Raw genomic sequence first — 22146 nt, 5'->3', positions numbered from 1 at the left:
TTCTAGCTCTGAAATAACATCCCACTCATCTGCCAACCAGGCAAACTTGATGGGGCGTGCCAGTTCAGGACTAGCCTCCCTGACAATTTTCCCCATGTCCCTTTTTCTAACGGTCCTATATTTTTTATTGACATATTTAGTTTTATTTCTATAGATTTGCATTAGTGAGTGTAGCTATGCTGATATTAACACCAACAATATGGTAAAGTTTTTTCAATATAGAGATATAGTAAGTAATTATTTTACACTGTAGTATGCATTATGTTTTTCTGTATGTACTGATGCCACCTATTGTCTCTAATCTAACTCCTATGGAAACTGTGTTTCATATGAGTCTGACATATATGCCTTCCAAAATGGTAGTTAGACCCTTTGTTCACATATGCAGTTTTTTCAGACTAGGTTACTTTTTATGTTTTATCTTTATTTTTCTGTGACTTTGTTTTCTAAAAGGTTAAAGTGAACATTGCGATGATTGCTAGCTGTCCCCATGATTAAACATACCTATATTCATGTGCGTGGAGTATGACTAAGGGTGCCATGTATACCTGAAACGTGTCACTTGTCTAACTCTTGCTGTATCCTGCACTTTTATATATGGAATAAACTTCTGGATTTTTTTTATCTGCATTACTATGCTGGACTTTTTTCCTTTCTATTTCATGTAAAAAAAAAACAAAAAAAAAAAACACAGTACTGGCTTATAGTTTTCTAAAATAAAAGTTGCCCACATCAGCCATTCAGATTAACTAGATTGTATAAGTTACTGGAGCATTAAACTTGAAGGGAATCTGTTAGCTGTTCTCAGCTCCAAAAACAGTTCAATTTAAAGGATTGGGAAAGAAGATAAAACATATCTAAAGCTCTGGTCATGCAGGTTTCCAGAATAAAAAGAAAAGTGTTGTAGTGTCCCAATCACCATTGTTGTTTTAAGTGCCCAGGAGGGGGAAACTTTATACTTAGTGCCCTGATCTCTGCACATTGAACACTTCCCTGATTCCTCTCAGCTCTGAAAGATCTACCGTGCAGCCAGCAGACTGCTTGAGGGCCGGGAAAAGCACCTGGGCACTATGATTCCTGGGACGCTACAAGACATTTTCTTTCAATCATACAACCTGCATACAACCAGGTCTTTTTTACTCCTTGCTCAGTCTTCTGTATAAAATTGTCGGCAGTTTTGAGGGCTCAAAAGCAAGTTCTGCAAGTTCTGTACCAGTGGGGTACCAACGATCATACACTTATCACCTGTGTTGAAGATAGTTAATAACCGTATTTCATGGGAAAACCCTACCGTGATGATTTGGCCACTTATATCCTCCTTTGTATTGCAATTGTAAGAGGTTTTGTAGACTATGTGAACCTGATAAGAATATAAAATGGTAACCAGGGTGAAAAATGTACTTTTTGTTCCTATAACTCAAAATCTTTCATTATTTCCACGCTGCTTTTAAAGATCATCTATTTCTTTCTTTTTTAAAGGCAAAACTTTGCAGTCTTCCCTATTATAGAAGGCGAAGAACAACTTCGGCTATTGTATTTACAACATAACTTTATTACAAGAATTCAGAATATTTCATGTCTTCAGCGCCTAATATTTATTGATCTGTACGATAACCAGATAGAAGAAATAAGTGGCCTTTCTTCTTTGAAATCTTTACGTGTTCTTATGCTTGGAAAAAACAAGTAAGTGTTTGCCATTATTCACTTAAATGGAGAACTGTCAATGTATTCTATATATACTTTGGCTACGAAGAATTGCATTAAATATACAATTATATAAAGATGTTTTTCTCACTGTACACATTTACAGTTTAGAGCTATAGATGTGGATTCAATAAGACAGTGTCTCTCAACCAGGGTGCCTCCAGATTTTGCAAAACTACAACTCCCAGCATGCTTGGACAGCCTATGGCAGCCTTTGGTTGTCCATGCATTCTGGGAGTTGTAGTTTTGCAACACCTGGAGGCACCCTGGTTGGGAAACACTGCTCTAAGCTGTGGTTTGTTGGCTGCTGGCTTGAACGGTATGGAGTATAAGGGGTCCTCCTGTCTTCATAAGTATCACCTGCAAGGAGGTATGGATTTTGATACAGGATTGTTTGCAGGTTGCGGTCGCCATAATAGTCATGGATTGGTGGTCATAGCACTGATGCAGTAGAGGTTAAGTCAGTAACAGAGTAAAGAGTTGTCAGGATGCAACAGGCCAAAGGATTGGACTGATCATAGTCAGGATGGAGAAAAGAATCAAAGCCAGGATTAGAACAGCAGGAACCAGACAAACAATCCCAAGGACAAGGCAAAGGAAATTTCCCAAAAGCCACAGTCAGAATCGGGTTCAATCAGGAGTAAGAACTAGGAACAATAGCCCAGAGAAAGAGAGCATGGACAAGTTATGGATCTCAAACAGGCAAAGCATGCCCATGACATAATTTTTGGGCAAAAGTTGTCCCAGCGTGATTCCATAGGACTGTGGCAGAAGCCTTGGATTGGAGCAGATGAAAAAGTGTTTTAAATATCAACAAGAGTCGCTGTCATTTGCCAGGACAGGGCGCTGAAAGTCGCTAAGGAGATTAACTTGAACCTTTATAGTGTATCCACAGTTTTTTTGGATGATTTATATGTCTGAATTGGAGATATCTATCTATCTTTAGACATACCCTGTGCCTCTATGGTAGCTATCTCACTTATGTACATTGATTCTGTATAGGGGGATCAAACCTGCATGGCCGCCTCTCAGGCCCACTTGTTGTCAAACAGGGATCCTCACTTCTTATACTATTCTGGCCTGTCTCATTGATGTAACATTTGAATATGCTTGACTTATGGTCATACCTTTTTAATAACCTTCTTTCCATTCTACAAAAATATCCATTATAGGAAAAATGGATGTCTGCACTCACCATGTTAGACGTATAAAATTTGGACTTTATTAAAGCAAAGTCCATATGGAGAGCAAATTCGGACTTAATCGATGCAATGTCCAGATACAAAACAAGTTCACCCGGGTGCAGGGAGGAAAGGCAGCTACCAGCGGGTAGCCGGAGCGTATCAGTAGAACGACAGAGCAGTTTTGCGTCAGTGACGCATCATCCGATTCCTTCCATTCTTATTAATGAAGTGAATAATGTTGTTCAGTCTGTGGCGGTGCAGATCATGTCCAAGGATAAGTAGAGTCAGTGAGACATCCTTCAGTTTGTACCTGTCCTTAGACCTTTTCCATGTATAAATAACATGTGGTGGCATTTATACTATACTGCAGTAACTTGCTGCGTACTGTATGTCCTTGCTTTTTGCTTCTGTTGTGCAAACCAGTAATTAAGGTAATGTAAGAGTCATGAGCTCTGGGTGGTTTTGCTGACTATAATGTACAGAGTTTTTAATATAAATAAAAGGAAGTTTTGTTTGTATTGCTTGTAGCTATTCAGCTTGAAATGTAAAAAATGTGGATAAGTGAAAACCTGTTATTACATGAAAAATCTGATTTTCTCTTAACTGTGTTTCAGAATTCAGAAGATATCAAACTTAGAAAATCTGAAAAATCTTGATGTTTTAGATCTACATGGTAATCAGGTAAATGTACACAATATTTATGTATTTTATATAGAGAAATATGTGTCTTAATTGAAGCTTTACCAAGAATCATGTTGTATGGACCAATATTTTTCCATGGTATTAACTATTTTATCCTGTATTTGTTTTTTCCCTACGTTTTGCTGAAATCCATCACATTTTATGTGGAAACATTAGTAAAGTTGTTAATTAAAAAAAAATAATAATAAATTGTAGAGTGATTTTTTTTTGGAGACACACCCCTTTCCTTGAATGTCACACCCCTTTTTTTGGATTTTCTACATAAATTGGAGAGTTTATACGTTTTTTTAAAGGATTTTTTGACTGAAATTGTAGCACACACAGCACATGCGAGACACAAATCATACAAAATCTACTCATAAAAGCCTTAGTAAATGAGGCCTAGTGGGTTTCCACAATCATTCCTAAATGCATTACACACTGAATTTAACCCCTCCCCGCAAATGGACGTGTATACACGTCCAATACATTTTCTATCACCATGTCCGTTGGCATGGTGATAGAAACGTCATTTCTGCTGTCCTGGACAGCTGACCGATGACACTATGCAGCTGGGGACCAATCAGACTGGTCCCCTGCTGCAGATCATTGTCATTAGTCAGTCAGTTATTGACTGACTAATGACAAGAACTTGCGGGGTTCCGGGCTGATCGGGTCTCTGGTGACCCAATCGCCCGGAAAATAACGATGATCGGAGCAGTCAGAGACCGCTCCGATCATCCTGAAGGGATAGGACCGAGGTGGCAGCTGCCACCTCGCTCCTAAACCCCTGCCATTGGTCGTTAGGACTAGCGACCAATGGCAGGAGGGGGGCGGGAGGTTAAAGGTGAAATCCCCGCTCTGCCCCGCCCCTGGATGTCGGGGCAGAGCGGGGGGGGAAGATGGCGGAGGGTCCCGGGACCAGCGATCATGTCCCGTGGCCAGCGATCGCAGCGGGACCCGCGGCGGTACCCGCGGCGGTACCGGACAGACAGTGCGGGGCCGGCGGAGGCAGTGGTGGACGGAGCTGTGAAGATCAGCTTCACTGCTGCGTTCCAGGAGTTGCCAAACTACAACTCCCAGCAAGCCCAGACAGCCAAAGGCTGTCTGGGCATGCTGGGAGTTGTAGTTTTGCAACATCTGGAGGCCCACAGTTTGGAGACCACTGTGCAGTGGTGTCCAAACTGTGCTCTTACAGATGTTGCAAAACTAAAACTCCCAGCATGCCCAGACAGTCCAGGCATGCTGGGAGTTGTAGTTCTGTAACATGTGGCCCTTCAGATTTTGCAGCACTACAACTCCCAGCATGCCTGGACAGTCTGGGCATGCTTGGAGTTGAAGTTTTGCAACATTTGGAGGGCTACAGCTTGGACACCACTACACAGTGGTCACCAAACTGTGACCCTACAGATGTTGCAAAATTAACTCCCAACATGTCTTTCGGCAGTCTGGGCATGCTGGGAGTTGTAGTATTGCAACAGCTGGAGGCACCCTTTTTGGGAAACACTGAGTTAAGCAACAAACTCAGTGTTTTGCAACCAGTGTGCCTCCAGCTGTTGCATAACTACAACCCCCAGCATACACGGACAGCCAGAGGGCATGCTGGGAATGTTAGTAGTATGCATCCAGCTGTTGCATAACTACAAGTCCCAGCATGTCCTCAGTTGGCACTGTATGCTGAGAGTTGTAGTTTTTGCAACGGCTGAAGGATCACTGGTTGCGAAGTTTGTTACCTAACTCAGTGTTTCGCAACCAGTGTGTCTCCAGCTGTTTCAAACTACAACTCCCAGCATGCACTGATAGACTGTACATGGAGGGAGTTGTAGTTCTGCAACAGCTGGAGGCACACTGGTTGCGAATAGAGATGAGCGAACTTACAGTAAATTCGATTCGTCACGAACTTCTCGGCTTGGCAGTTGATGATTTTCATGCATAAATTAGTTCAGCTTTCAGGTGCTCCGGTGGGCTGGAAAAGGTGGATACAGTCCTAGGAGACTCTTTCCTAGGAATGTATCCACCTTTTCCAGCCCCCCGGAGCACCTGAAGGCTGAACTAATTTACGCAGGATAAGTCATCAACTGCCGAGCCAAGAAGTTCGTGACGAATCGAATTTACTGTAAGTTCGCTCATCTCTAGTTGCGAAACACTGAGTTAAGTAACAAACTGTGTTTTGCAACCAGTGTGCCTTCAGCTGTTGCATAACTTCAACCCCCAGCATGCACGGACAGCCAAAGGGCATGCTGGTTGTGGTAATTTTGCAACAGCTGGAGGTTTGACACCCCCCCCCCATGTGAATGTACAGGGTACATTCACACGGGCGGGGGTCTACAGCGAACTTCATCATACAAGTTTGAGATGCAGCAAGTTTTCTGCCGCAGCTCAAACTCTCAGCGGGAAGCTCGCTGTAGACCCCGGTCTTGTGAGTGTACCCTAAAAACACTACACTATACTACATTACACAAAATAAAAAGTAAAACACTACATATACACATACCCCTACACAGTCCCCCTTCACCCCCCCCAAATAAGAATAAAACATTTCTCGTATGACACTGTTTCCAAAACGGAGAATCCAGCTGTTGCAAGACAACTCGCAGTATTGCCGGACAGTGATTGACTTTCCAGGCATGCTGGAAGTTTTGCAACAGCTGGAGGCACCCTGTTTGGGAAACCCTACCATAGGGTATTTTTGGTATCGGAGGCAAGTGTAATTCTTGCATCCGGTTCCGTCCTCATGCAAATCCCTTATTTAGTCCTCAAATGCGCATGGCGCTCTCTCACTTCAGAGCCCTGTCGTATTTCAAGGAAACAGTTTAGGGCCACATATGGGGTATTTTCGTACTCAGGAGAAATTGCCTAACAAATTTTGGGGGCTTTTTCTCCTTTTACCCCTTATGAAAAGGTGAAGTTGGGGTCTATACCAGCTGTCATTGTAAAAATGTTTTACATTTTTTACACTAACATGCTGGGGTTGCCCCATACTTTTCATTTTCACAAGAGGTAAAAGGAAAAAAAGACCCCCAAAATTTGTAACGCAATTTCTCCTGAGTATGGAAATTCCCCATATGTGGACATAAAATGCACTGCGGGCGCATAACAAGGCTCAGGAGTGAGAGCGTCATGTACATTTGAGGTGATTTGCACAGGGGTGGCTGATCGTTACAGCGGTTCTGACATAAACACACAAAAAAAGGGGTACAGTGAGCATTTACCGCCACAGGTGTCTGACAGTTTTTTTGAACAGTTGTCCGCAAAAATGAAAAATCTAATTTTCCATTTGCACAGCTCACTGTTCCAAAGATCTGTCAACGGCCAGTGGGGTGTAAATGGTCACTGCACCCCTTATTACATTCCTTGAAGGGTGTAGTTTCCGAAATAGGGTCACATGTGGGGGTGGCACTGTTCTGGCACCACGGGGTGCTTTGTAAAGCACATGACCCCCGACCTTCATTCCAAACAAATTCTCTCTCCAAAATCCCAATGGTGCTCCTTCTCTTCTGAGCATTGTAGTTCGCCCACAGAGCACTTTACATCCACATATGGGGTGAAATAGAAAGAATGCTACTACGGCATTGCGATTACATAGATAAAGTGCCGGTCCACAGACTAGAGTGGTATTTGCAAATCAATCATGGTGGTGCTCTGGTGTTTTGGACAGTCTGATTAACAATCGTATGAAGAAAGGAAAAACCGACCACTCACCGTATTCGCCTTCTTGCTTTATTGCATGAAAAAATACTCACATATAAACATAGGGAGAGGGAAGGTGCGGGGGGTACAAAAGGCAACAAGCTCCATTTCGCACTTCACAAAGTGCTTTTTCTGGCCGGAAGAAGCACTTTGTGACGTGCGAAAGGGAGCTTGTTGCCTTTTGTACCCCCCCGCACCTTCCCTCTCCCTATGTTTATATGTGAGTATTTTTTCATGCAATAAAGCAAGAAGACTAATACGGTGAGTGGCCGGTTTTTCCTTTCTTCTTACGATTCTATTTACGGGGTATTTAGAGTAAAAATACACCATATGGTTGCGTTCCTTTTACATAGTTAGTACGGTCGAAAAAAGACATATGTCCATCAAGTTCAACCAGGGAATTAAGGGGTAGGGGTGTGGCGAGATATTGGGGAAGGGATGGGATTTTATATTTCTTCATAAGCATTAATGTTATTTTGTTCCAGGAATGTATCTAATCCTGTTTTAAAGCTGTTAATTGTTCCTGCTGTGACCAGTTCCTGAGGTAGACCGTTCCATAAATTCACAGTCCTCACGGTAAAGAAGGCGTGTCGCCCCTTGAGACTAAACTTTTTCTTCTCCAGATGGAGGGAGTGCCCCCTCATCCTTTGGGGGGGTTTAACCTGGAACAGTTTTTCTCCATATTTTTTGTATAGGCCATTTATATACTTATATACGTTTATCATATCCCCCCTTAAACGTTTATCATATCCCCCCTTAAACGTCTATATACAATATGTTCTTCTGAAATGCTGCTGTTAGTCTGTGTTTTTTTTTAAAATATTTTTTGAATACCAGTTTTAGCTATTTAGGATGTATTTGCCAAATCTATATATATAAAACTCAACGCGTGTGTGTGTGTATGTATGTTCCACAAAAACTTCCAAACGGCTAAAGATATTAACATGAAACTTGGCAGACATGTTACTTATATGTCAACAACAAACATAGGATAGGTCATTTAACCCTTACTCACCCCCATTTGCCAGGGGTGGGGTTTATGTTTAAAGTCCCATATAAGTCAATGGAAATATATGTCACTGCATAACTTCCAAACAGCTGGAGATATTTCGATAATACTTGGTCACATGTTACTTATATGTCCACTTAAAATATAGGGCAGTTAATTTAACCCTTAACTACCCCCATTTGTGAGGGTCGGGTTTTTATTTAAAGTCCCATGCAAATCAATGGGAAATGTATGTTCCCACATAACTTCCGTACGGTTGGAGATATTTCAATACCTGGTACACATATTACAGGTCGGGATAGGAGGACGGGATAGGAGGACGGGATATGAGAACGGGATATGAGGACGAGATATGAGGTCGGCATAGCAGGTCGGGATAGGAGGACGGGATAAGAGGTCTGGATAGGAGGTCGGGATAGGAGGTCGAGATAGGAGGATGGGATAGGAGGACAGGAAAGGAGGTCGGGATAGGAGGTTGGGATAGGAGGTCGGGATAGGAGGTCGGATAGGAGGTCGGGATAGGAGGTCGGGATAGGAGGTCGGGATAGGAGGTCGGGATAGGAGGTCGGGATAGGAGGTCGGGATAGGAGGTCGGGATAGGAGGTCGGGATAGGAGGTCGGGATAGGAGGTCGGGATAGGAGGTCGGGATAGGAGATCGGGATAGGAGGTTGGGATAGGAGGTTGGGATAGGAGGTCGGGATAGGAGATCAGGATAGGAGATCGGGATAGGAGGTCGGGATAGGAGGTCAAGATTGGAGGACGGGATAGGAGATCAGGATAGGAGGTCGAGATAGGAGGTCGGGATAGGAGGTCGGGATAGGGGGTCGAGATAGGAGGACGGGATAGGAGGTCGGGATATGTGGTTGAGATATGACAACAATATATGAGGACAGGATATGAAGTCAAAAGCTTCCACCTTTGTTTATTTTCCTCCCCAACAAGGATTAGAAAGGAAAAACTGGGCAACGCCGGGTACTCAGCTAGTATTGAATAAAACAAATGTTAACAACATTTCAAAAGTTAACCGTACTTTTACCCCTCAACTCACGCCTCCCTACTTTGACAGATTTACATACATAGCTCAGTGCTGGAAGCCAAGCAGGGAGTAGTGGCGGAGAGAGAAGGCATTCCGAACCACCAAATGCTGGATTATTGAATACTAATGAATATAACAGTGAATTTTACAATTTAAGTGCAGGACATAACTACCTCTCCACAAGGGCCCTGTGGAAGTAGGTTTATTAACATATTGTCTTTTGTATAATGTTATAATTTTATTAGTATATGCATTTTAATAAATGTTGCATCTCTTTATCATAAAATTGAAGCACGATCCTCTTTTTCAATATCCTTCTATTATTATCATGTATCAGGTTGTCTGGTATTAGCCTTGAAGTGATGATTTACATTTTTACTTTTCTTATATTTTCCTAATATACTTCATTCAAAAAATGTTATTGCTAAAGATGTGAAATAAATGTTTAAAAAAATGGCAACTAGGGGTTTCTCTCTCTTTAATTTTGAAAACGAACCCTGGTATCTAGGGCTCTTTGGTCCTGATTACCAAAAAAAGGACCAGAATTTTGAAGGGAGGGGGAGTGGGGGTGTGGTTTTCTCTCTCCTCTGCTCACTCAGTACAGTGTATAATCCAGCTTCTAACTCTGTGAAGAGAACACCTGTGAGATCCAGACAGGATGCAGACAGCTTGCAGCCTTTTCAGTTGAGAAGCATTTCCATGCACAGTGATAAGCAATACAAGGTGCTAAACTATTATTTATATACAAAATGGTTTCTGTTTGGAGAGAAATTCAGAAAGACTGAGCACAGTAATACATAGAGCAAGAGGTATTTTACATATTAACACCTCCATATTATTATGCATACAGGTCTTATGGCCCAATACTACACTGATTTAAGCATTTTTTTTTTTTTACTTTTCTTACTAATGACAGTAACGCTTTAATTTTTTTATGGCACTCCCTACATGTATCAATGAGCCTTGGACTACCGTGATCTTGTTATCCTTCCTTGTATCCCTTTTGGTAGGTTTTAACCGGTATATAACAGAAACACTGCACAAGACCTGCCATTTTGGAAATGCTCTGACCCAGACATCTAGCCATTACAGGTGTACTCCGGTGAAAAACTTTTTTTTTTAAATCAACTGGTGCTGGAAAGTTAAACAGATTTGTAAATTACTTCTATGAAAAAATCTTAATCCTTCCAGTACTTATTAGCTGCTGAATACTACAGAGGAAATTGTTTTCTTTTTGGAACACAGTGCTCTCTGCTGACATCACTAGCACAGTGCTCTCTGCTGACATCTCTGTCCATTTTAGGAACTGTCCAGAGCAGCATGTGTTTTCTATGGGGATTTTCTCCTACTCTGGACAGTTCTTAAAATGGACAGAGGTGTCAGCAGAGAGCACTGTGGTCATGATGTCAGCAGAGAGCTCTGTGTTCCAAAAAGAAAAGAATTTCCTCTGTAGTATTCAGCAGCTAATAAGTAATGGAAGGATTAAGATTTTTTAATAGAAGTAATTTACAAATCTAAAAACAAAAGGAAAAATATCCAGCACAACAACCTAATACACAGGTGCCCGCTGCTTTGGCAAATACAAAATGTACAAAAAAGAAAGTTGCAACAGCATTCTTGGTCAAAAAATGGAGGCTCTTAGCGCACTCTTTGATCAAAATGTGTCCCCCCATCCACCACGCGGAGGTGGCCTCATATCGGATGGGACCCTAACATGATAACTCACCTCTGCTGTGCATATAGCCTCTGACTGTGTGACATGTTGGATCAGCCATTGACTAAACCACCTCCAGTCTGAGAGGGGTGGGGTGCACGGCTAAAGAGGGTGCCACACCCCTCAACTTACAAAGTAAAAACAGAAGGAAAAATAGCCAGCACAACAACCTAATACACAGGGGCCCGCTGCACAGCAGAAGTGAGTTATCATGTTAGGGTCCCATCCGATATGAGGCCACCTCCGCGTGGTGGATGGGGGGACACATTTTGATCAAAGAGTGCGCTAAGAGCCTCCATTTTTTGTCCAAGAGTGCTGTTGCAACTTTCTTTTTTGTAATTTACAAATCTGTTTAACTTTCTGGCACCAGTTGATACTTCCACCGGAGTACCCCTTTAACCCCCTTAAGGACCCTTGACGTACGTGTACGTCATGACACCCTGGTACTTAAGGACCCATGACGTACACGTACGTCATGGAGAATTCCGGCCCCCGCCGTGCACCGGGCGGGGATCCGCGGCAAGTGAATTCACACTTGCGATTTGCGCGATTCCCGGTCATTACGGGTCTATGGTGACCCGGAATAGAAGGGGGATCGCGGGTGTCCATGACACCCACAATCCCCCTGAAGGGATACGAGTGAGGTGGCAGAGGTGCCACCCCTCCTATCCCTGCTATTGGTGGTCTAGACGTGACCACCAATAGCAGATCGGGGGCGGGGGGGTTAACTTTCGTTTTCCACGTCCTGCCCACCCACAATAGGTGGGGCAGGACGGGGAAACCCAACAGGGACCGGCGCCGAAGATCCACTTACCGATTCGGAGGCTGCGGGCGACGGGGGTCGGCGGGCGGCGACTGAGATCGGTGGGCAGCGACATCGTGCGGCTGGATCCTACGGAAGCCGGTGAGTTGCCTAGCGACATCTGGAGGGTACAGTCTGAGACCACTAGATAGTCTCTAACTGTAGCCCTCCAGATGTTGCAAAACTACAACTCCCAGCATGCCCAGACAGCTGTTTGGGCATGCTGGAATATGTAGTTTTGCAACAGCTGGAGGGCTACAGTTTGAGACCACTATCTAGTGGTCTCTAAACTGTATCCCTCCAGATCTTGCAAAACTACAACTCCTAGCATGCCCAAACAACTGTTTGCTGTCCGGGCATGCTGGGATTTGTAGGTTTGCAACATCTGGAGGGTCACAGTTTGGAGATCACTTTGCAGTGGTCTCTAAAACTGTAGCCCTCCAGATGTTGCAAAACTGCAAATCCCAGCATGCCCAAACAGCTGTCTCGGCATTCTGGGAGTTGTAGTTGCATACCTCCAGCTGTTGCATAACTACATCTCCCAGCATGCCCTTTGGTGATCAGTACATGCTGGGAGTTGTAGTTTTGCAACAGCTGGAGGCACACTGGTTGGAAAATACTGAGTTAGATAACAGAACCTAACTGAAGGTTTTCCAACCAGTGTGCCTCCAGCTGTTGCAAAACTAAAACTCCCAGCATGCACGGTCTGTCAGTACATGCTGGGAGTTGTAGTTTTGAAACAGCTGGAGGTTTGCCCCCCATGTGAACGTACAGGGTACATTCACACGGGCAGGTTTACAGTAAGTTTCCTGCTTCAAGTTTGGGCTGCGGCAAAAAATTTCCGCAGCGCAAACTCCTATCGGGAAACTCACTGTAACACGCCAGTGCGAATGTACCCTAAAAACACTACACTACACTAACACATAATAAAGGGTAAAACACTACATATACACCCCCTTACACTGTCCCCCCCCCCCCAATAAAAATTGTATGTATTGTATGACAGTGTTTCCAAAATGGAGCCTCCAGCTGTTGCAAAAAATAGCTCCCAGCATTTCTGGACAGCCACTGACTGTCCAGGCATGCTGGGAGTTTAGCAACAGCTGGAGGCACCCTGTTTGGTAATCACGGGCGTAGAATACCCCTATGTCCACCCCTATGCAATCCCTAATTTAGTCCTCAAATGCGCATGGCGCTCTCTCACTTCAGAGCCCTGTCGTATTTCAAGGAAACAGTTTAGGGCCATATATGGGGTATCTCCGTACTCGGGAGAAATTGCACTACAAATTTTGGGTGGATTTTTCTCCTTTTACCCCTTATGAAAAGGAAAAGTTAGGGGCTACACCAGCCTGTTAGTGTAAAAAAAAAAAAAAAAAATGTATACTAACATGCTGGTGTTGCCCCATACTTTTTATTTTCACAAGCGTTAAAGGAAAAAAAGCCCCCCTAAATTTGTAACGCAATTTCTCCTGAGTACAGTAATACCCCATATGTGGGCGTAAAATGCTCTGCGGGCGCACAACAAGGCTCAGGAGTGAGAGCGCACCAGGTACATTTGAGGCCTAAATTGTTTATTTGCACAGGGGTGGACGATTTTACAGCGGTTCTGACATAAACGCAAAAAAAATAAATACCCACATGTGACCCCATTTTGAAAATTACACCCCTCACGTAATGTAATAAGGGGTACAGTGAGCATTTACGCCCCACAGGTGTCTGACATATTTTTGGAACAGTGGTACGTGAAAATGAAAAATTTAATTTTTCATTTGCACAGCCCACTGTTCCAAAGATCTGTCAAACGCCAGTGGGGTGTAAATACTCACTGCACCCCTTATTACATTCTGTGAGGAGTTTAGTTTCCAAAATAGGGTCACATGTGGGGGGAGTCCACTGTTCTGGCACCACTGGGGGCTTTGTAAACGCACATTCCAAACAATTTTTTTCCCCAAAAGCTCAATGGCGCTCCTTCTCTTCTGAGCATTGTAGTGCTCCAGCAGAGCACTTGACGTCAACACATGGGGTATTTCCATACTCAGAAGAGATGGGGTTTCAAATTTTGGGGGGCATTTTGTCCTATTATCCCTTGTAAAAAAATTTACATTTGAGGGAAAACTAGCATTTTAGTGAAAAAAAAAATATATAAATGTTCACATCCAACTTTAACGAAAAGTCGTCAAACACCTGTGGGGTGTTAAGGCTCACTGGACCCCTTGTTACGTGCCTTGAGGGGTGTAGTTTCCAAAATAGTATGCCATGTGTTTTTTTTTTGCTGTTCTGGCACCATAGGGGCTTCCTAAATGTGACATGCCCCCCAAAAACCATTTCAGAAAAACTCACTCTCCAAAATCACATTGTCGCTCCTTCCCTTCTGAGCCCTCTACTGCGCCCGCCGAACACTTGTCATACACATATGAGGTATTTTCTTACTCGAGAGAAATTGGGTTACACATTTTAGGAAGATTTCTCTCCTTTTACCCCTTGTAAAAATTCAATAACTGGGTCTACAAGAACATGCGAGTGTAAAAAATGAAGATTTTGAATTTTCTCCTTCAATTTGCTGCTATTCCTGTGAAACACCTAAAGGGTTAACAAACCTTTTGAATGTCATTTTGAATACTTTGAGGGGTGCAGTTGTTATAATGGGGTGATTTGTGGGGTATTTCTAATAAGAAGGCCCTTCAAATCCACTTCAAAACAGAACTGGTCCCTGAAATATTTCGATTTTGAAAATTTTGTGAAAAATTGGAAATTTGCTGCTATACTTTGAAGCCCTCTAATGTCTTCCAAAAGTAAAAACATGTCAACTTTATGATGGAAACATAAAGTAGACATATTTTATATGTGAATCAATATATAATTTATTTGGAATATTCATTTTCCTTATAAGCAGAGAGCTTCAAAGGTTAAAAAAAAAATGCAAAATTTTTAATTTTTTCATCAAGCTTTGGAATTTGATGCAAGTATCGACAAAATTTTACCACTAACATAAAATAGAATATGTCACGAAAAAACAATCTCGGAATCAGAATGAAAGGTAAAAGCATCCCAGAGTTATTAATGTTTAAAGTGACAGCGGTCAGATGTGCAAAAAATGGCCGTGTCCTACAGTGAAAATTGGCAGGGTCCTTAAGGGTTAAGTTAGCCAACAAATGAGCGGCGTGTTGTTTTTCTGCTGGCCCTTAAAAATGGACCATTTCTCAGGAATGAGCATCACTACGAGCGCTCAGTTACCCAATAATTGCTCCATGTAAAAGGGACTTTAGATGATCATCATTAGCAGCCAGTGCTTTTCAGGGAAGCAGTTTAAAATACTATTGAGCATGAAAGCCTTAGAACACTTAACATTTGATTAACTTTTTAGAACCGAGAGCTTGTTATTTATGCTAACCTTCACTTAGCAAGTCTTACATATGTTGCTCTTATTCAGAAATGTAAAATCATATACTGCAGTATTGTCCAAACAGATGAGCCTTATTGCTGTCATGTATCCTGCAATAAGCAGTTGTCCTTTTGCATTTAAACAGCATATTATTTAAAAATAGGTGTTACGCCTAGCGCTCCGGGTCCCCGCTCCTCTCCGGAGCGCTCACGGCGTCTCTCTCCCCGCAGCGCCCCGGTCAGTCCCGCTGACCGGGAGCGCTGCACTGTCATGGCCGTCGGGGATGCGATTCGCACAGCGGGACGCGCCCGCTCGCGAATCGCATCCCAGGTCACTTACCCGTCCCGGTCCCCTGCTGTCATGTGCTGGCGCGCGCGGCTCCGCTCTCTAGGGCGCGCGCGCGCCAGCTCTCTGAGACTTAAAGGGCCAGTGCACCAATGATTGGTGCCTGGCCCAATTAGCTTAATTGGCTTCCACCTGCTCCCAGACTATATCTGCTCACTGCCCCTGCACTCCCTTGCCGGATCTTGTTGCCTTAGTGCCTAGAGAAAGCGTTTACTGTGTTTGTCCATACTGTGTACTTGACCTCCTGCTATTGCCATATTGACTACGATCCTTGCTGCCTGCCCCGACCTTCTGCTACGTCCGACCTTGCTCCTGTCTACTCCCTTGTACCGCGCCTATCTTCAGCAGTCAGAAAGGTTGAGCCGTTGCTAGTGGATACGACCTGGTTGCTACCGCCGCTGCAAGACCATCCCGCTTTGCGGCGGGCTCTGGTGAAAACCAGTAGCAGCTTAGAACCGGTCCACTAGCACGGTCCACTCCAATCCCTCTCTGGCACAGAGGATCCACCTCCTGCCAGCCGAATCGTGACAGTAGATCCGGCCATGGATCCCGCTGAGGTTCCCCTGCCATCTGTCTCTGACCTCACCACGGTGGTCGCCCAGCAATCCCGACAGATCGCCCATCTAAGTCACCAGCTGTCGGAAGTGTCCACCATGGTGCAGCAACTTCAGTCGCAGCTACAGCATCTGCAACAGCAGCTACCATCTCCTCCACCAGCTCCTGCACCTCCTCCGCAGCGAGTGGCCGCTCCTAGCCTCCGCTTGTCCCTGCCGGACAAATTTGATGGGGACTCTAGACTCTGCCGTGGATTTTTGTCTCAATGTTCCCTGCATATGGAGATGTTGTCGGACTTGTTTCCTACAGAACGGTCTAAGGTGGCGTTCGTAGTGAGCCTTCTTTCAGGAAAGGCCTTGTCTTGGGCCACACCGCTCTGGGACCGCAATGATCCTGCCACAGCCACAGTCCAGTCCTTCTTCGCTGAGGTCCGTAGTGTCTTCGAGGAGCCTGCCCGAGCTTCTTCTGCCGAGACTACCCTGCTGAACCTGGCCCAGGGTAATTCTTCAGTGGGCGAGTACGCCATCCAATTTCGTACTCTTGCTTCCGAATTATCATGGAATAACGAGGCTCTCTGCGCGACCTTTAAAAAAGGCCTATCCAGTCGCATCAAGGATGTGCTGGCCGCACGAGAGATTCCTGCCAACCTGCAAGAACTTATCCATTTGGCCACCCGCATTGACATGCGTTTTTCTGAGAGACATCAAGAGCTCCGCCAGGAAAAAGACTTAGATATCTGGGCACCTCTCCCACAGTCTCCGTTGCAATCTACGCCTGGGCCTCCCGCCGAGGAGGCCATGCAAGTGGATCGGTCTCGCCTGACCCAGGAAGAGAGGAATCGCCGTAGGGAAGAAAATCTTTGTCTGTACTGTGCCAGTACCGAACATTTCTTGGTGGATTGCCCTATTCGTCCTCCACGTCTGGGAAACGCACGCACGCACCCAGCTCTCGTGGGTGTGGCGTCTCTTGATTCAAAGTCTGCTTCTCCACGTCTCACGGTGCCCGTGCGGATTTCTCCTTCAGCCAACTCCTCCCTCTCAGCTGTGGCCTGCTTGGACTCTGGTGCCTCTGGGAATTTTATTCTGGATTCTTTGGTGAATAAATTCCGCATCCCGGTGACCCGTCTCGTCAAGCCGCTCTACATTTCCGCGGTCAACGGAGTCAGGTTGGATTGCACCGTGCGTTACCGCACAGAACCCCTCCTGATGTGTATTGGACCCCATCATGAAGTCATTGAGTTCTTCGTCCTTCCCAACTGTACCTCTGAGGTCCTCCTCGGTCTGCCATGGCTCCGGCTTCATTCTCCCACCCTTGATTGGACCACCGGGGAGATCAAGAACTGGGACTCTGCCTGCCATAGGAAGTGCCTCTCCCCCCCTCCCAGTCCCGTCAGGCAAGCCTCAGTGCCTCCTCATGGCCCCCGTCCTGGTGACACACTGCCCCGTGCCAGGCTTCGCCCTCTGCCCTCCCTCCCCATTCCCACTCCTGCTGTACTGCCTGCCGTTGAGGAAACCCTCCATTCTTTCCCGGTGTCCTCATCCCAGGGGAGGCAGTTACCGGACAAAGAAAAGGGGAGACCTAAGGGGGGGGGTACTGTTACGCCTAGCGCTCCGGGTCCCCGCTCCTCCCCGGAGCGCTCACGGCGTCTCTCTCCCCGCAGCGCCCCGGTCAGTCCCGCTGACCGGGAGCGCTGCACTGTCATGGCCGTCGGGGATGCGATTCGCACAGCGGGACGCGCCCGCTCGCGAATCGCATCCCAGGTCACTTACCCGTCCCGGTCCCCTGCTGTCATGTGCTGGCGCGCGCGGCTCCGCTCTCTAGGGCGCGCGCGCGCCAGCACTCTGAGACTTAAAGGGCCAGTGCACCAATGATTGGTGCCTGGCCCAATTAGCTTAATTGGCTTCCACCTGCTCCCAGACTATATCTGCTCACTGCCCCTGCACTCCCTTGCCGGATCTTGTTGCCTTAGTGCCTAGAGAAAGCGTTTACTGTGTTTGTCCATACTGTGTACTTGACCTCCTGCTATTGCCATATTGACTACGATCCTTGCTGCCTGCCCCGACCTTCTGCTACGTCCGACCTTGCTCCTGTCTACTCCCTTGTACCGCGCCTATCTTCAGCAGTCAGAGAGGTTGAGCCGTTGCTAGTGGATACGACCTGGTTGCTACCGCCGCTTCAAGACCATCCCGCTTTGCGGGGGGCTCTGGTGAAAACCAGTAGCAGCTTAGAACCGGTCCACTAGCACGGTCCACGCCAATCCCTCTCTGGCACAGAGGATCCACCTCCTGCCAGCCGAATCGTGACAATAGGGAAACTTGCAAAAACTGTAGACACATTTTTTTTAAAAAACATTTATCAAGGGATTTGTCATATCTTATCCCATTGTATGCTGCATATGTCTTTAATGCAGAACACAGTATGATGGCTTTTTTATTCCTCTATTTTCATTTTCATTGAATGGAGAAGTATTTGTTTCTGCACTGAATGGAACTGTGTATAAAACAAACAAAAACTAAACCCAAAAGATTTTAATGAAGAAAAGTTTTGGCTTTCCACGTCTATCTACATTCTTAGTTTGAGGAGAATCCAGGTGCTGAAGGACAAAGCTGAGCTAATTATATTTCTCTTTGTATTAGGAAATAACATAAAATCCAGTTCTATGTTGTATTGAAACTAGGGATTCACCAAAAGGGAAATTTTGAATGGAAACCGAAAATTTAGGTTGTGCTTGGCTTTAAAACCAAAACCGAAAATGCATTGCCCGCCCCCTTTTTTTTAATATAGTTTTTGTTACATTTTATTAAGTTATTTTTGGGATGTGATTTGACCAAAATCACTGGACAACCAGGGAGCATTTACATATCACTTTGTACACTGCTGTCAGCCCTGACAGCGGCAATCTAATGGGTTAACAGCTGCCTATGGCGATCGCCGCATGTCATCTGTTTGCGGTGATTGCCCGAGCCCGCGTCATACACTGTTAAAGGCACAATGACATGGTCGTTAACCAGTTAAATGACGGACATCGGAGCAATCTCTGATATCCGTCATTACAGGCAGATGCCAGCTGTTGATAGGAGCAGGCACCTCCCGTTTATGATGCGGACCCGACCCGTGGGCCTGTGTCATGTCTGCTCACCCGACCCATGACGTACATGTATGACATAGTTCTGGAAGGGGTTAAGCCACGCTTACCAAAATTATCGGCGTATAATTTTCGTCTGCGGAAATTTCAGTGCACCCCTAGTTGAAACATATACCCACCCCCCAAAGATAAAAGTATCTATTGTTATGAGTACTTTATTATCTTGTTAAAATTTTTGAAGTCCATGAGATTTTCGATGTGTCTATGATTCTTGGGTCAAGTGTCAGTAAGAAATTGAAATACTGCTTGACCCTGTTCCTTCCTCTACAGGACTAGAATATATAATCTGAAAAAGATGAATAGGAAAAAGAAATTTAAAGCCTCTTATGCTTGAAAAGCTGTGTGCTTTCTTGCAGTGCAGTAAATGTTGCAGGAATATTAAACAAACGTATGGCTTCTAGTTAGTTTTCCTATTGGACTTTTGCTACAAGAGCCAGTTTGATGCATGAACTAGAAATTGACAAGTTAATAATCCATCTAGTTAGGAGTCAGGGAGGGTTTTATCTATATACTAGCTGAGTACCCGGTGTTTCACAGACGGCATCAAGTTAGCATCCAAAATTTGCTGAAGTTTTATTGAATAAATTTTTCCTTCTACTCGTGAGATGTTCCCTGTGCCACTGGCTGCAATACAACCCCAAAGCATAATTGATCCACCCACCATGCTTAACAGTTGGACAGAGGTTCTTTTCATTAAATTCTATTCCCTTTCTTCTCCAAACGTACCTTTGCTCATTCCGGCCAAAAAGTTTAATTTTAACCTCATTGGTCCACAGAACTTGTTTCCAAAATGCATCAGGCTATATGTTCATTTGCAAGGTTCAAACGCTGATTTATGTGGTGAGGACGTAGAAGAGGTTTTCTTCTGATGACTTTTCCATGAAGACCATATTTGTACAAGTATCTCTTTATAGTGTAATAGTGTACCAGAACTCCATTGTCTGCCAGATTTGGAGGGATTATGCAGTGAAACGTGGGTTTTGAATTGTTTTTCTCACAATCCTGCGAGCTGTTCTGTCTGATATTTTTCTTGGTCTTCCAGATCTTGCTTTAACTTTCACTATTCCTGATGACTGCCATTTCTTAATTACATTCCAAACAGAGGCTGTAGACATCTGAAAATGTTTTGCTTTCTTCTTATTAGGGATCGACCGATTATCGGTGTGGCCGATATTATCGGCCGATAATCACGATTTTGGGCATTATCGGTATCGGCAATTACCTTGCCGATAAGCCGATAATGCCCCGCCCCCCGCACCGCCCCCACCGCCCCACGACCGCCCCCCGACCCGAGCCTGCCCGGAGTGGAGAAGATGACCCCCGGAGAAGGACAGCCCGGACCGGTTCACCCTCCACCCGGAATGCCGCCGGACACTACAGGAAGGAAGGATGGCCCGGACCACCCTGACAGATAGGGGGAGAGAAGCGGGTGGTGGCGGCGGCGGCGGCCTATGGCACCGCAAAAGCCACTGCAGTGCATTGATTTAAAGCGCCCGCTTTAAATCCATGATCTGCAGCGGTGTCGTGGGGGGATAAATAGCCGATAACTTATACCGGAATATCGGTATAAGTTATCGGCTATCGGCCCTAACCTCCACCGATTATCGGTATCGGCCCTTAAAAAAACGATATCGGTCGATCCCTACTTCTTATAGCCTTCTCCAGCTTTGTGAGCGTCAACTATTTTCAGTTTCAGATTTCTAGACAACTGCTTATAAGAACCCATGGTGCTGATTGTTGGGGCAAGGTCAGGTGAGTCTGGGCATTTAAAACCTATGAGATTTACATCGCCTGGTCTTCCCAGATGATGATTGAGAACAATCCATGACACTTGCAGGTCTCAGCTTTGCAAAGGGGGCAGTGCATGCTATAAATTCTGCAGGGTGCCCAAACTTTTGCAGACACCATTTTTTTTTCTGTTATTTTGTATAAATGATGGAAATAAAATCTAACTTTTGTTGACATATTATAAGAATGTCTAATCTGTAATTTGATTCCTTTTGGAGATTTTTCCATCTTTCCTTGGCTTCTTCATGCACATTAATACAAATTTTAACCTGGGGTGCCCAAACTTTTGATCCCTACTGTAGAAGGGGACATGACTTTGTGGGACTGGGCGTGATTTGCAGTCCAAACAGATGCACAAAAAGGGTAGATCATAAAAGGGGTGGGGCTTAAAATGTGGGCGTGTCTTTGTGAGATGGGATGTGGCTTGCAAGCTAGATTGACACATTCACCAGGAGATGCAGAGCGGAGCTTGTGGAGTAAGGTACTGGAAGTCCCATATGCTTGCATGGGACTTGAAACAAAAACCCATCTTTTATATAAGGGTGTAGGTAAGGGTTAATCTAACTATCACATATTTTTCTTTGATATATAAGTAATATTATTGAAATATCTCCAGCTGTACGGAAGTTATGTGGGAACATACATTTCCCATTGATTTGCAGGGGACTTTAAACAAAAACCCAGACCCTCACAAATGGGGGTGAGTAAGGTTTAAATTACCTATCCTATGTTTCTTGTTGACATATTAGTTACTGTTACGCCGAGCGCTCGCAACATCCTCGCAATCGCAGCGCCCCGGTCAGACCTGCTGACCGGGTGCGCTGCGATACCTCTTCCAGCCGGGATGCGATTCGCGATGCGGGTGGCGCCCGCTCGCGATGCGCACCCCGGCTCCCGTACCTGACTCGCTCTCCGTCGGTCCTGTCCCGGCGCGCGCGGCCCCGTTCCTTAGGGCGCGCGCGCGCCGGGTCTCTACGATTTAAAGGGCCACTGCGCCGCTGATTGGCGCAGTTGGTTTAATTAGTGTATTCACCTGTGCACTTCCCTATATAACCTCACTTCCCCTTCCCTTCCTTGCCGGATCTTGTTGCCATCGTGCCAGTGAAAGCG

The 22146-nt window shown here is 45.1% G+C and overlaps 1 protein-coding gene across 2 annotated transcripts in view; it reads left to right on the top strand.

Annotated features, from left to right (window-relative positions):
• Window positions 1-22146, top strand: part of LRRC49 (leucine rich repeat containing 49) — a 188266-nt gene that overhangs the window by 33319 nt on the left and 132801 nt on the right. For both annotated transcript variants that reach the window (XR_008892515.1, XM_056572477.1), the window contains exons 6-7: window positions 1480-1683; window positions 3503-3569. Coding sequence is in view for 1 of the 2 variants with exons in the window: in XM_056572477.1 (XP_056428452.1) it covers window positions 1480-1683; window positions 3503-3569 (271 nt within the window). In the remaining variant the exon portion in view is untranslated. The remainder of the gene's footprint in view (window positions 1-1479; window positions 1684-3502; window positions 3570-22146) is intronic.

The sequence above is a fragment of the Hyla sarda genome, chromosome 4, assembly GCF_029499605.1.
Source record: "Hyla sarda isolate aHylSar1 chromosome 4, aHylSar1.hap1, whole genome shotgun sequence".
Taxonomy (NCBI): Eukaryota; Metazoa; Chordata; class Amphibia; order Anura; family Hylidae; genus Hyla; species Hyla sarda.
The sequence above is the reverse complement of the archived record's forward strand: the minus strand, read 5'-3'. Positions and strand labels throughout refer to the sequence as shown.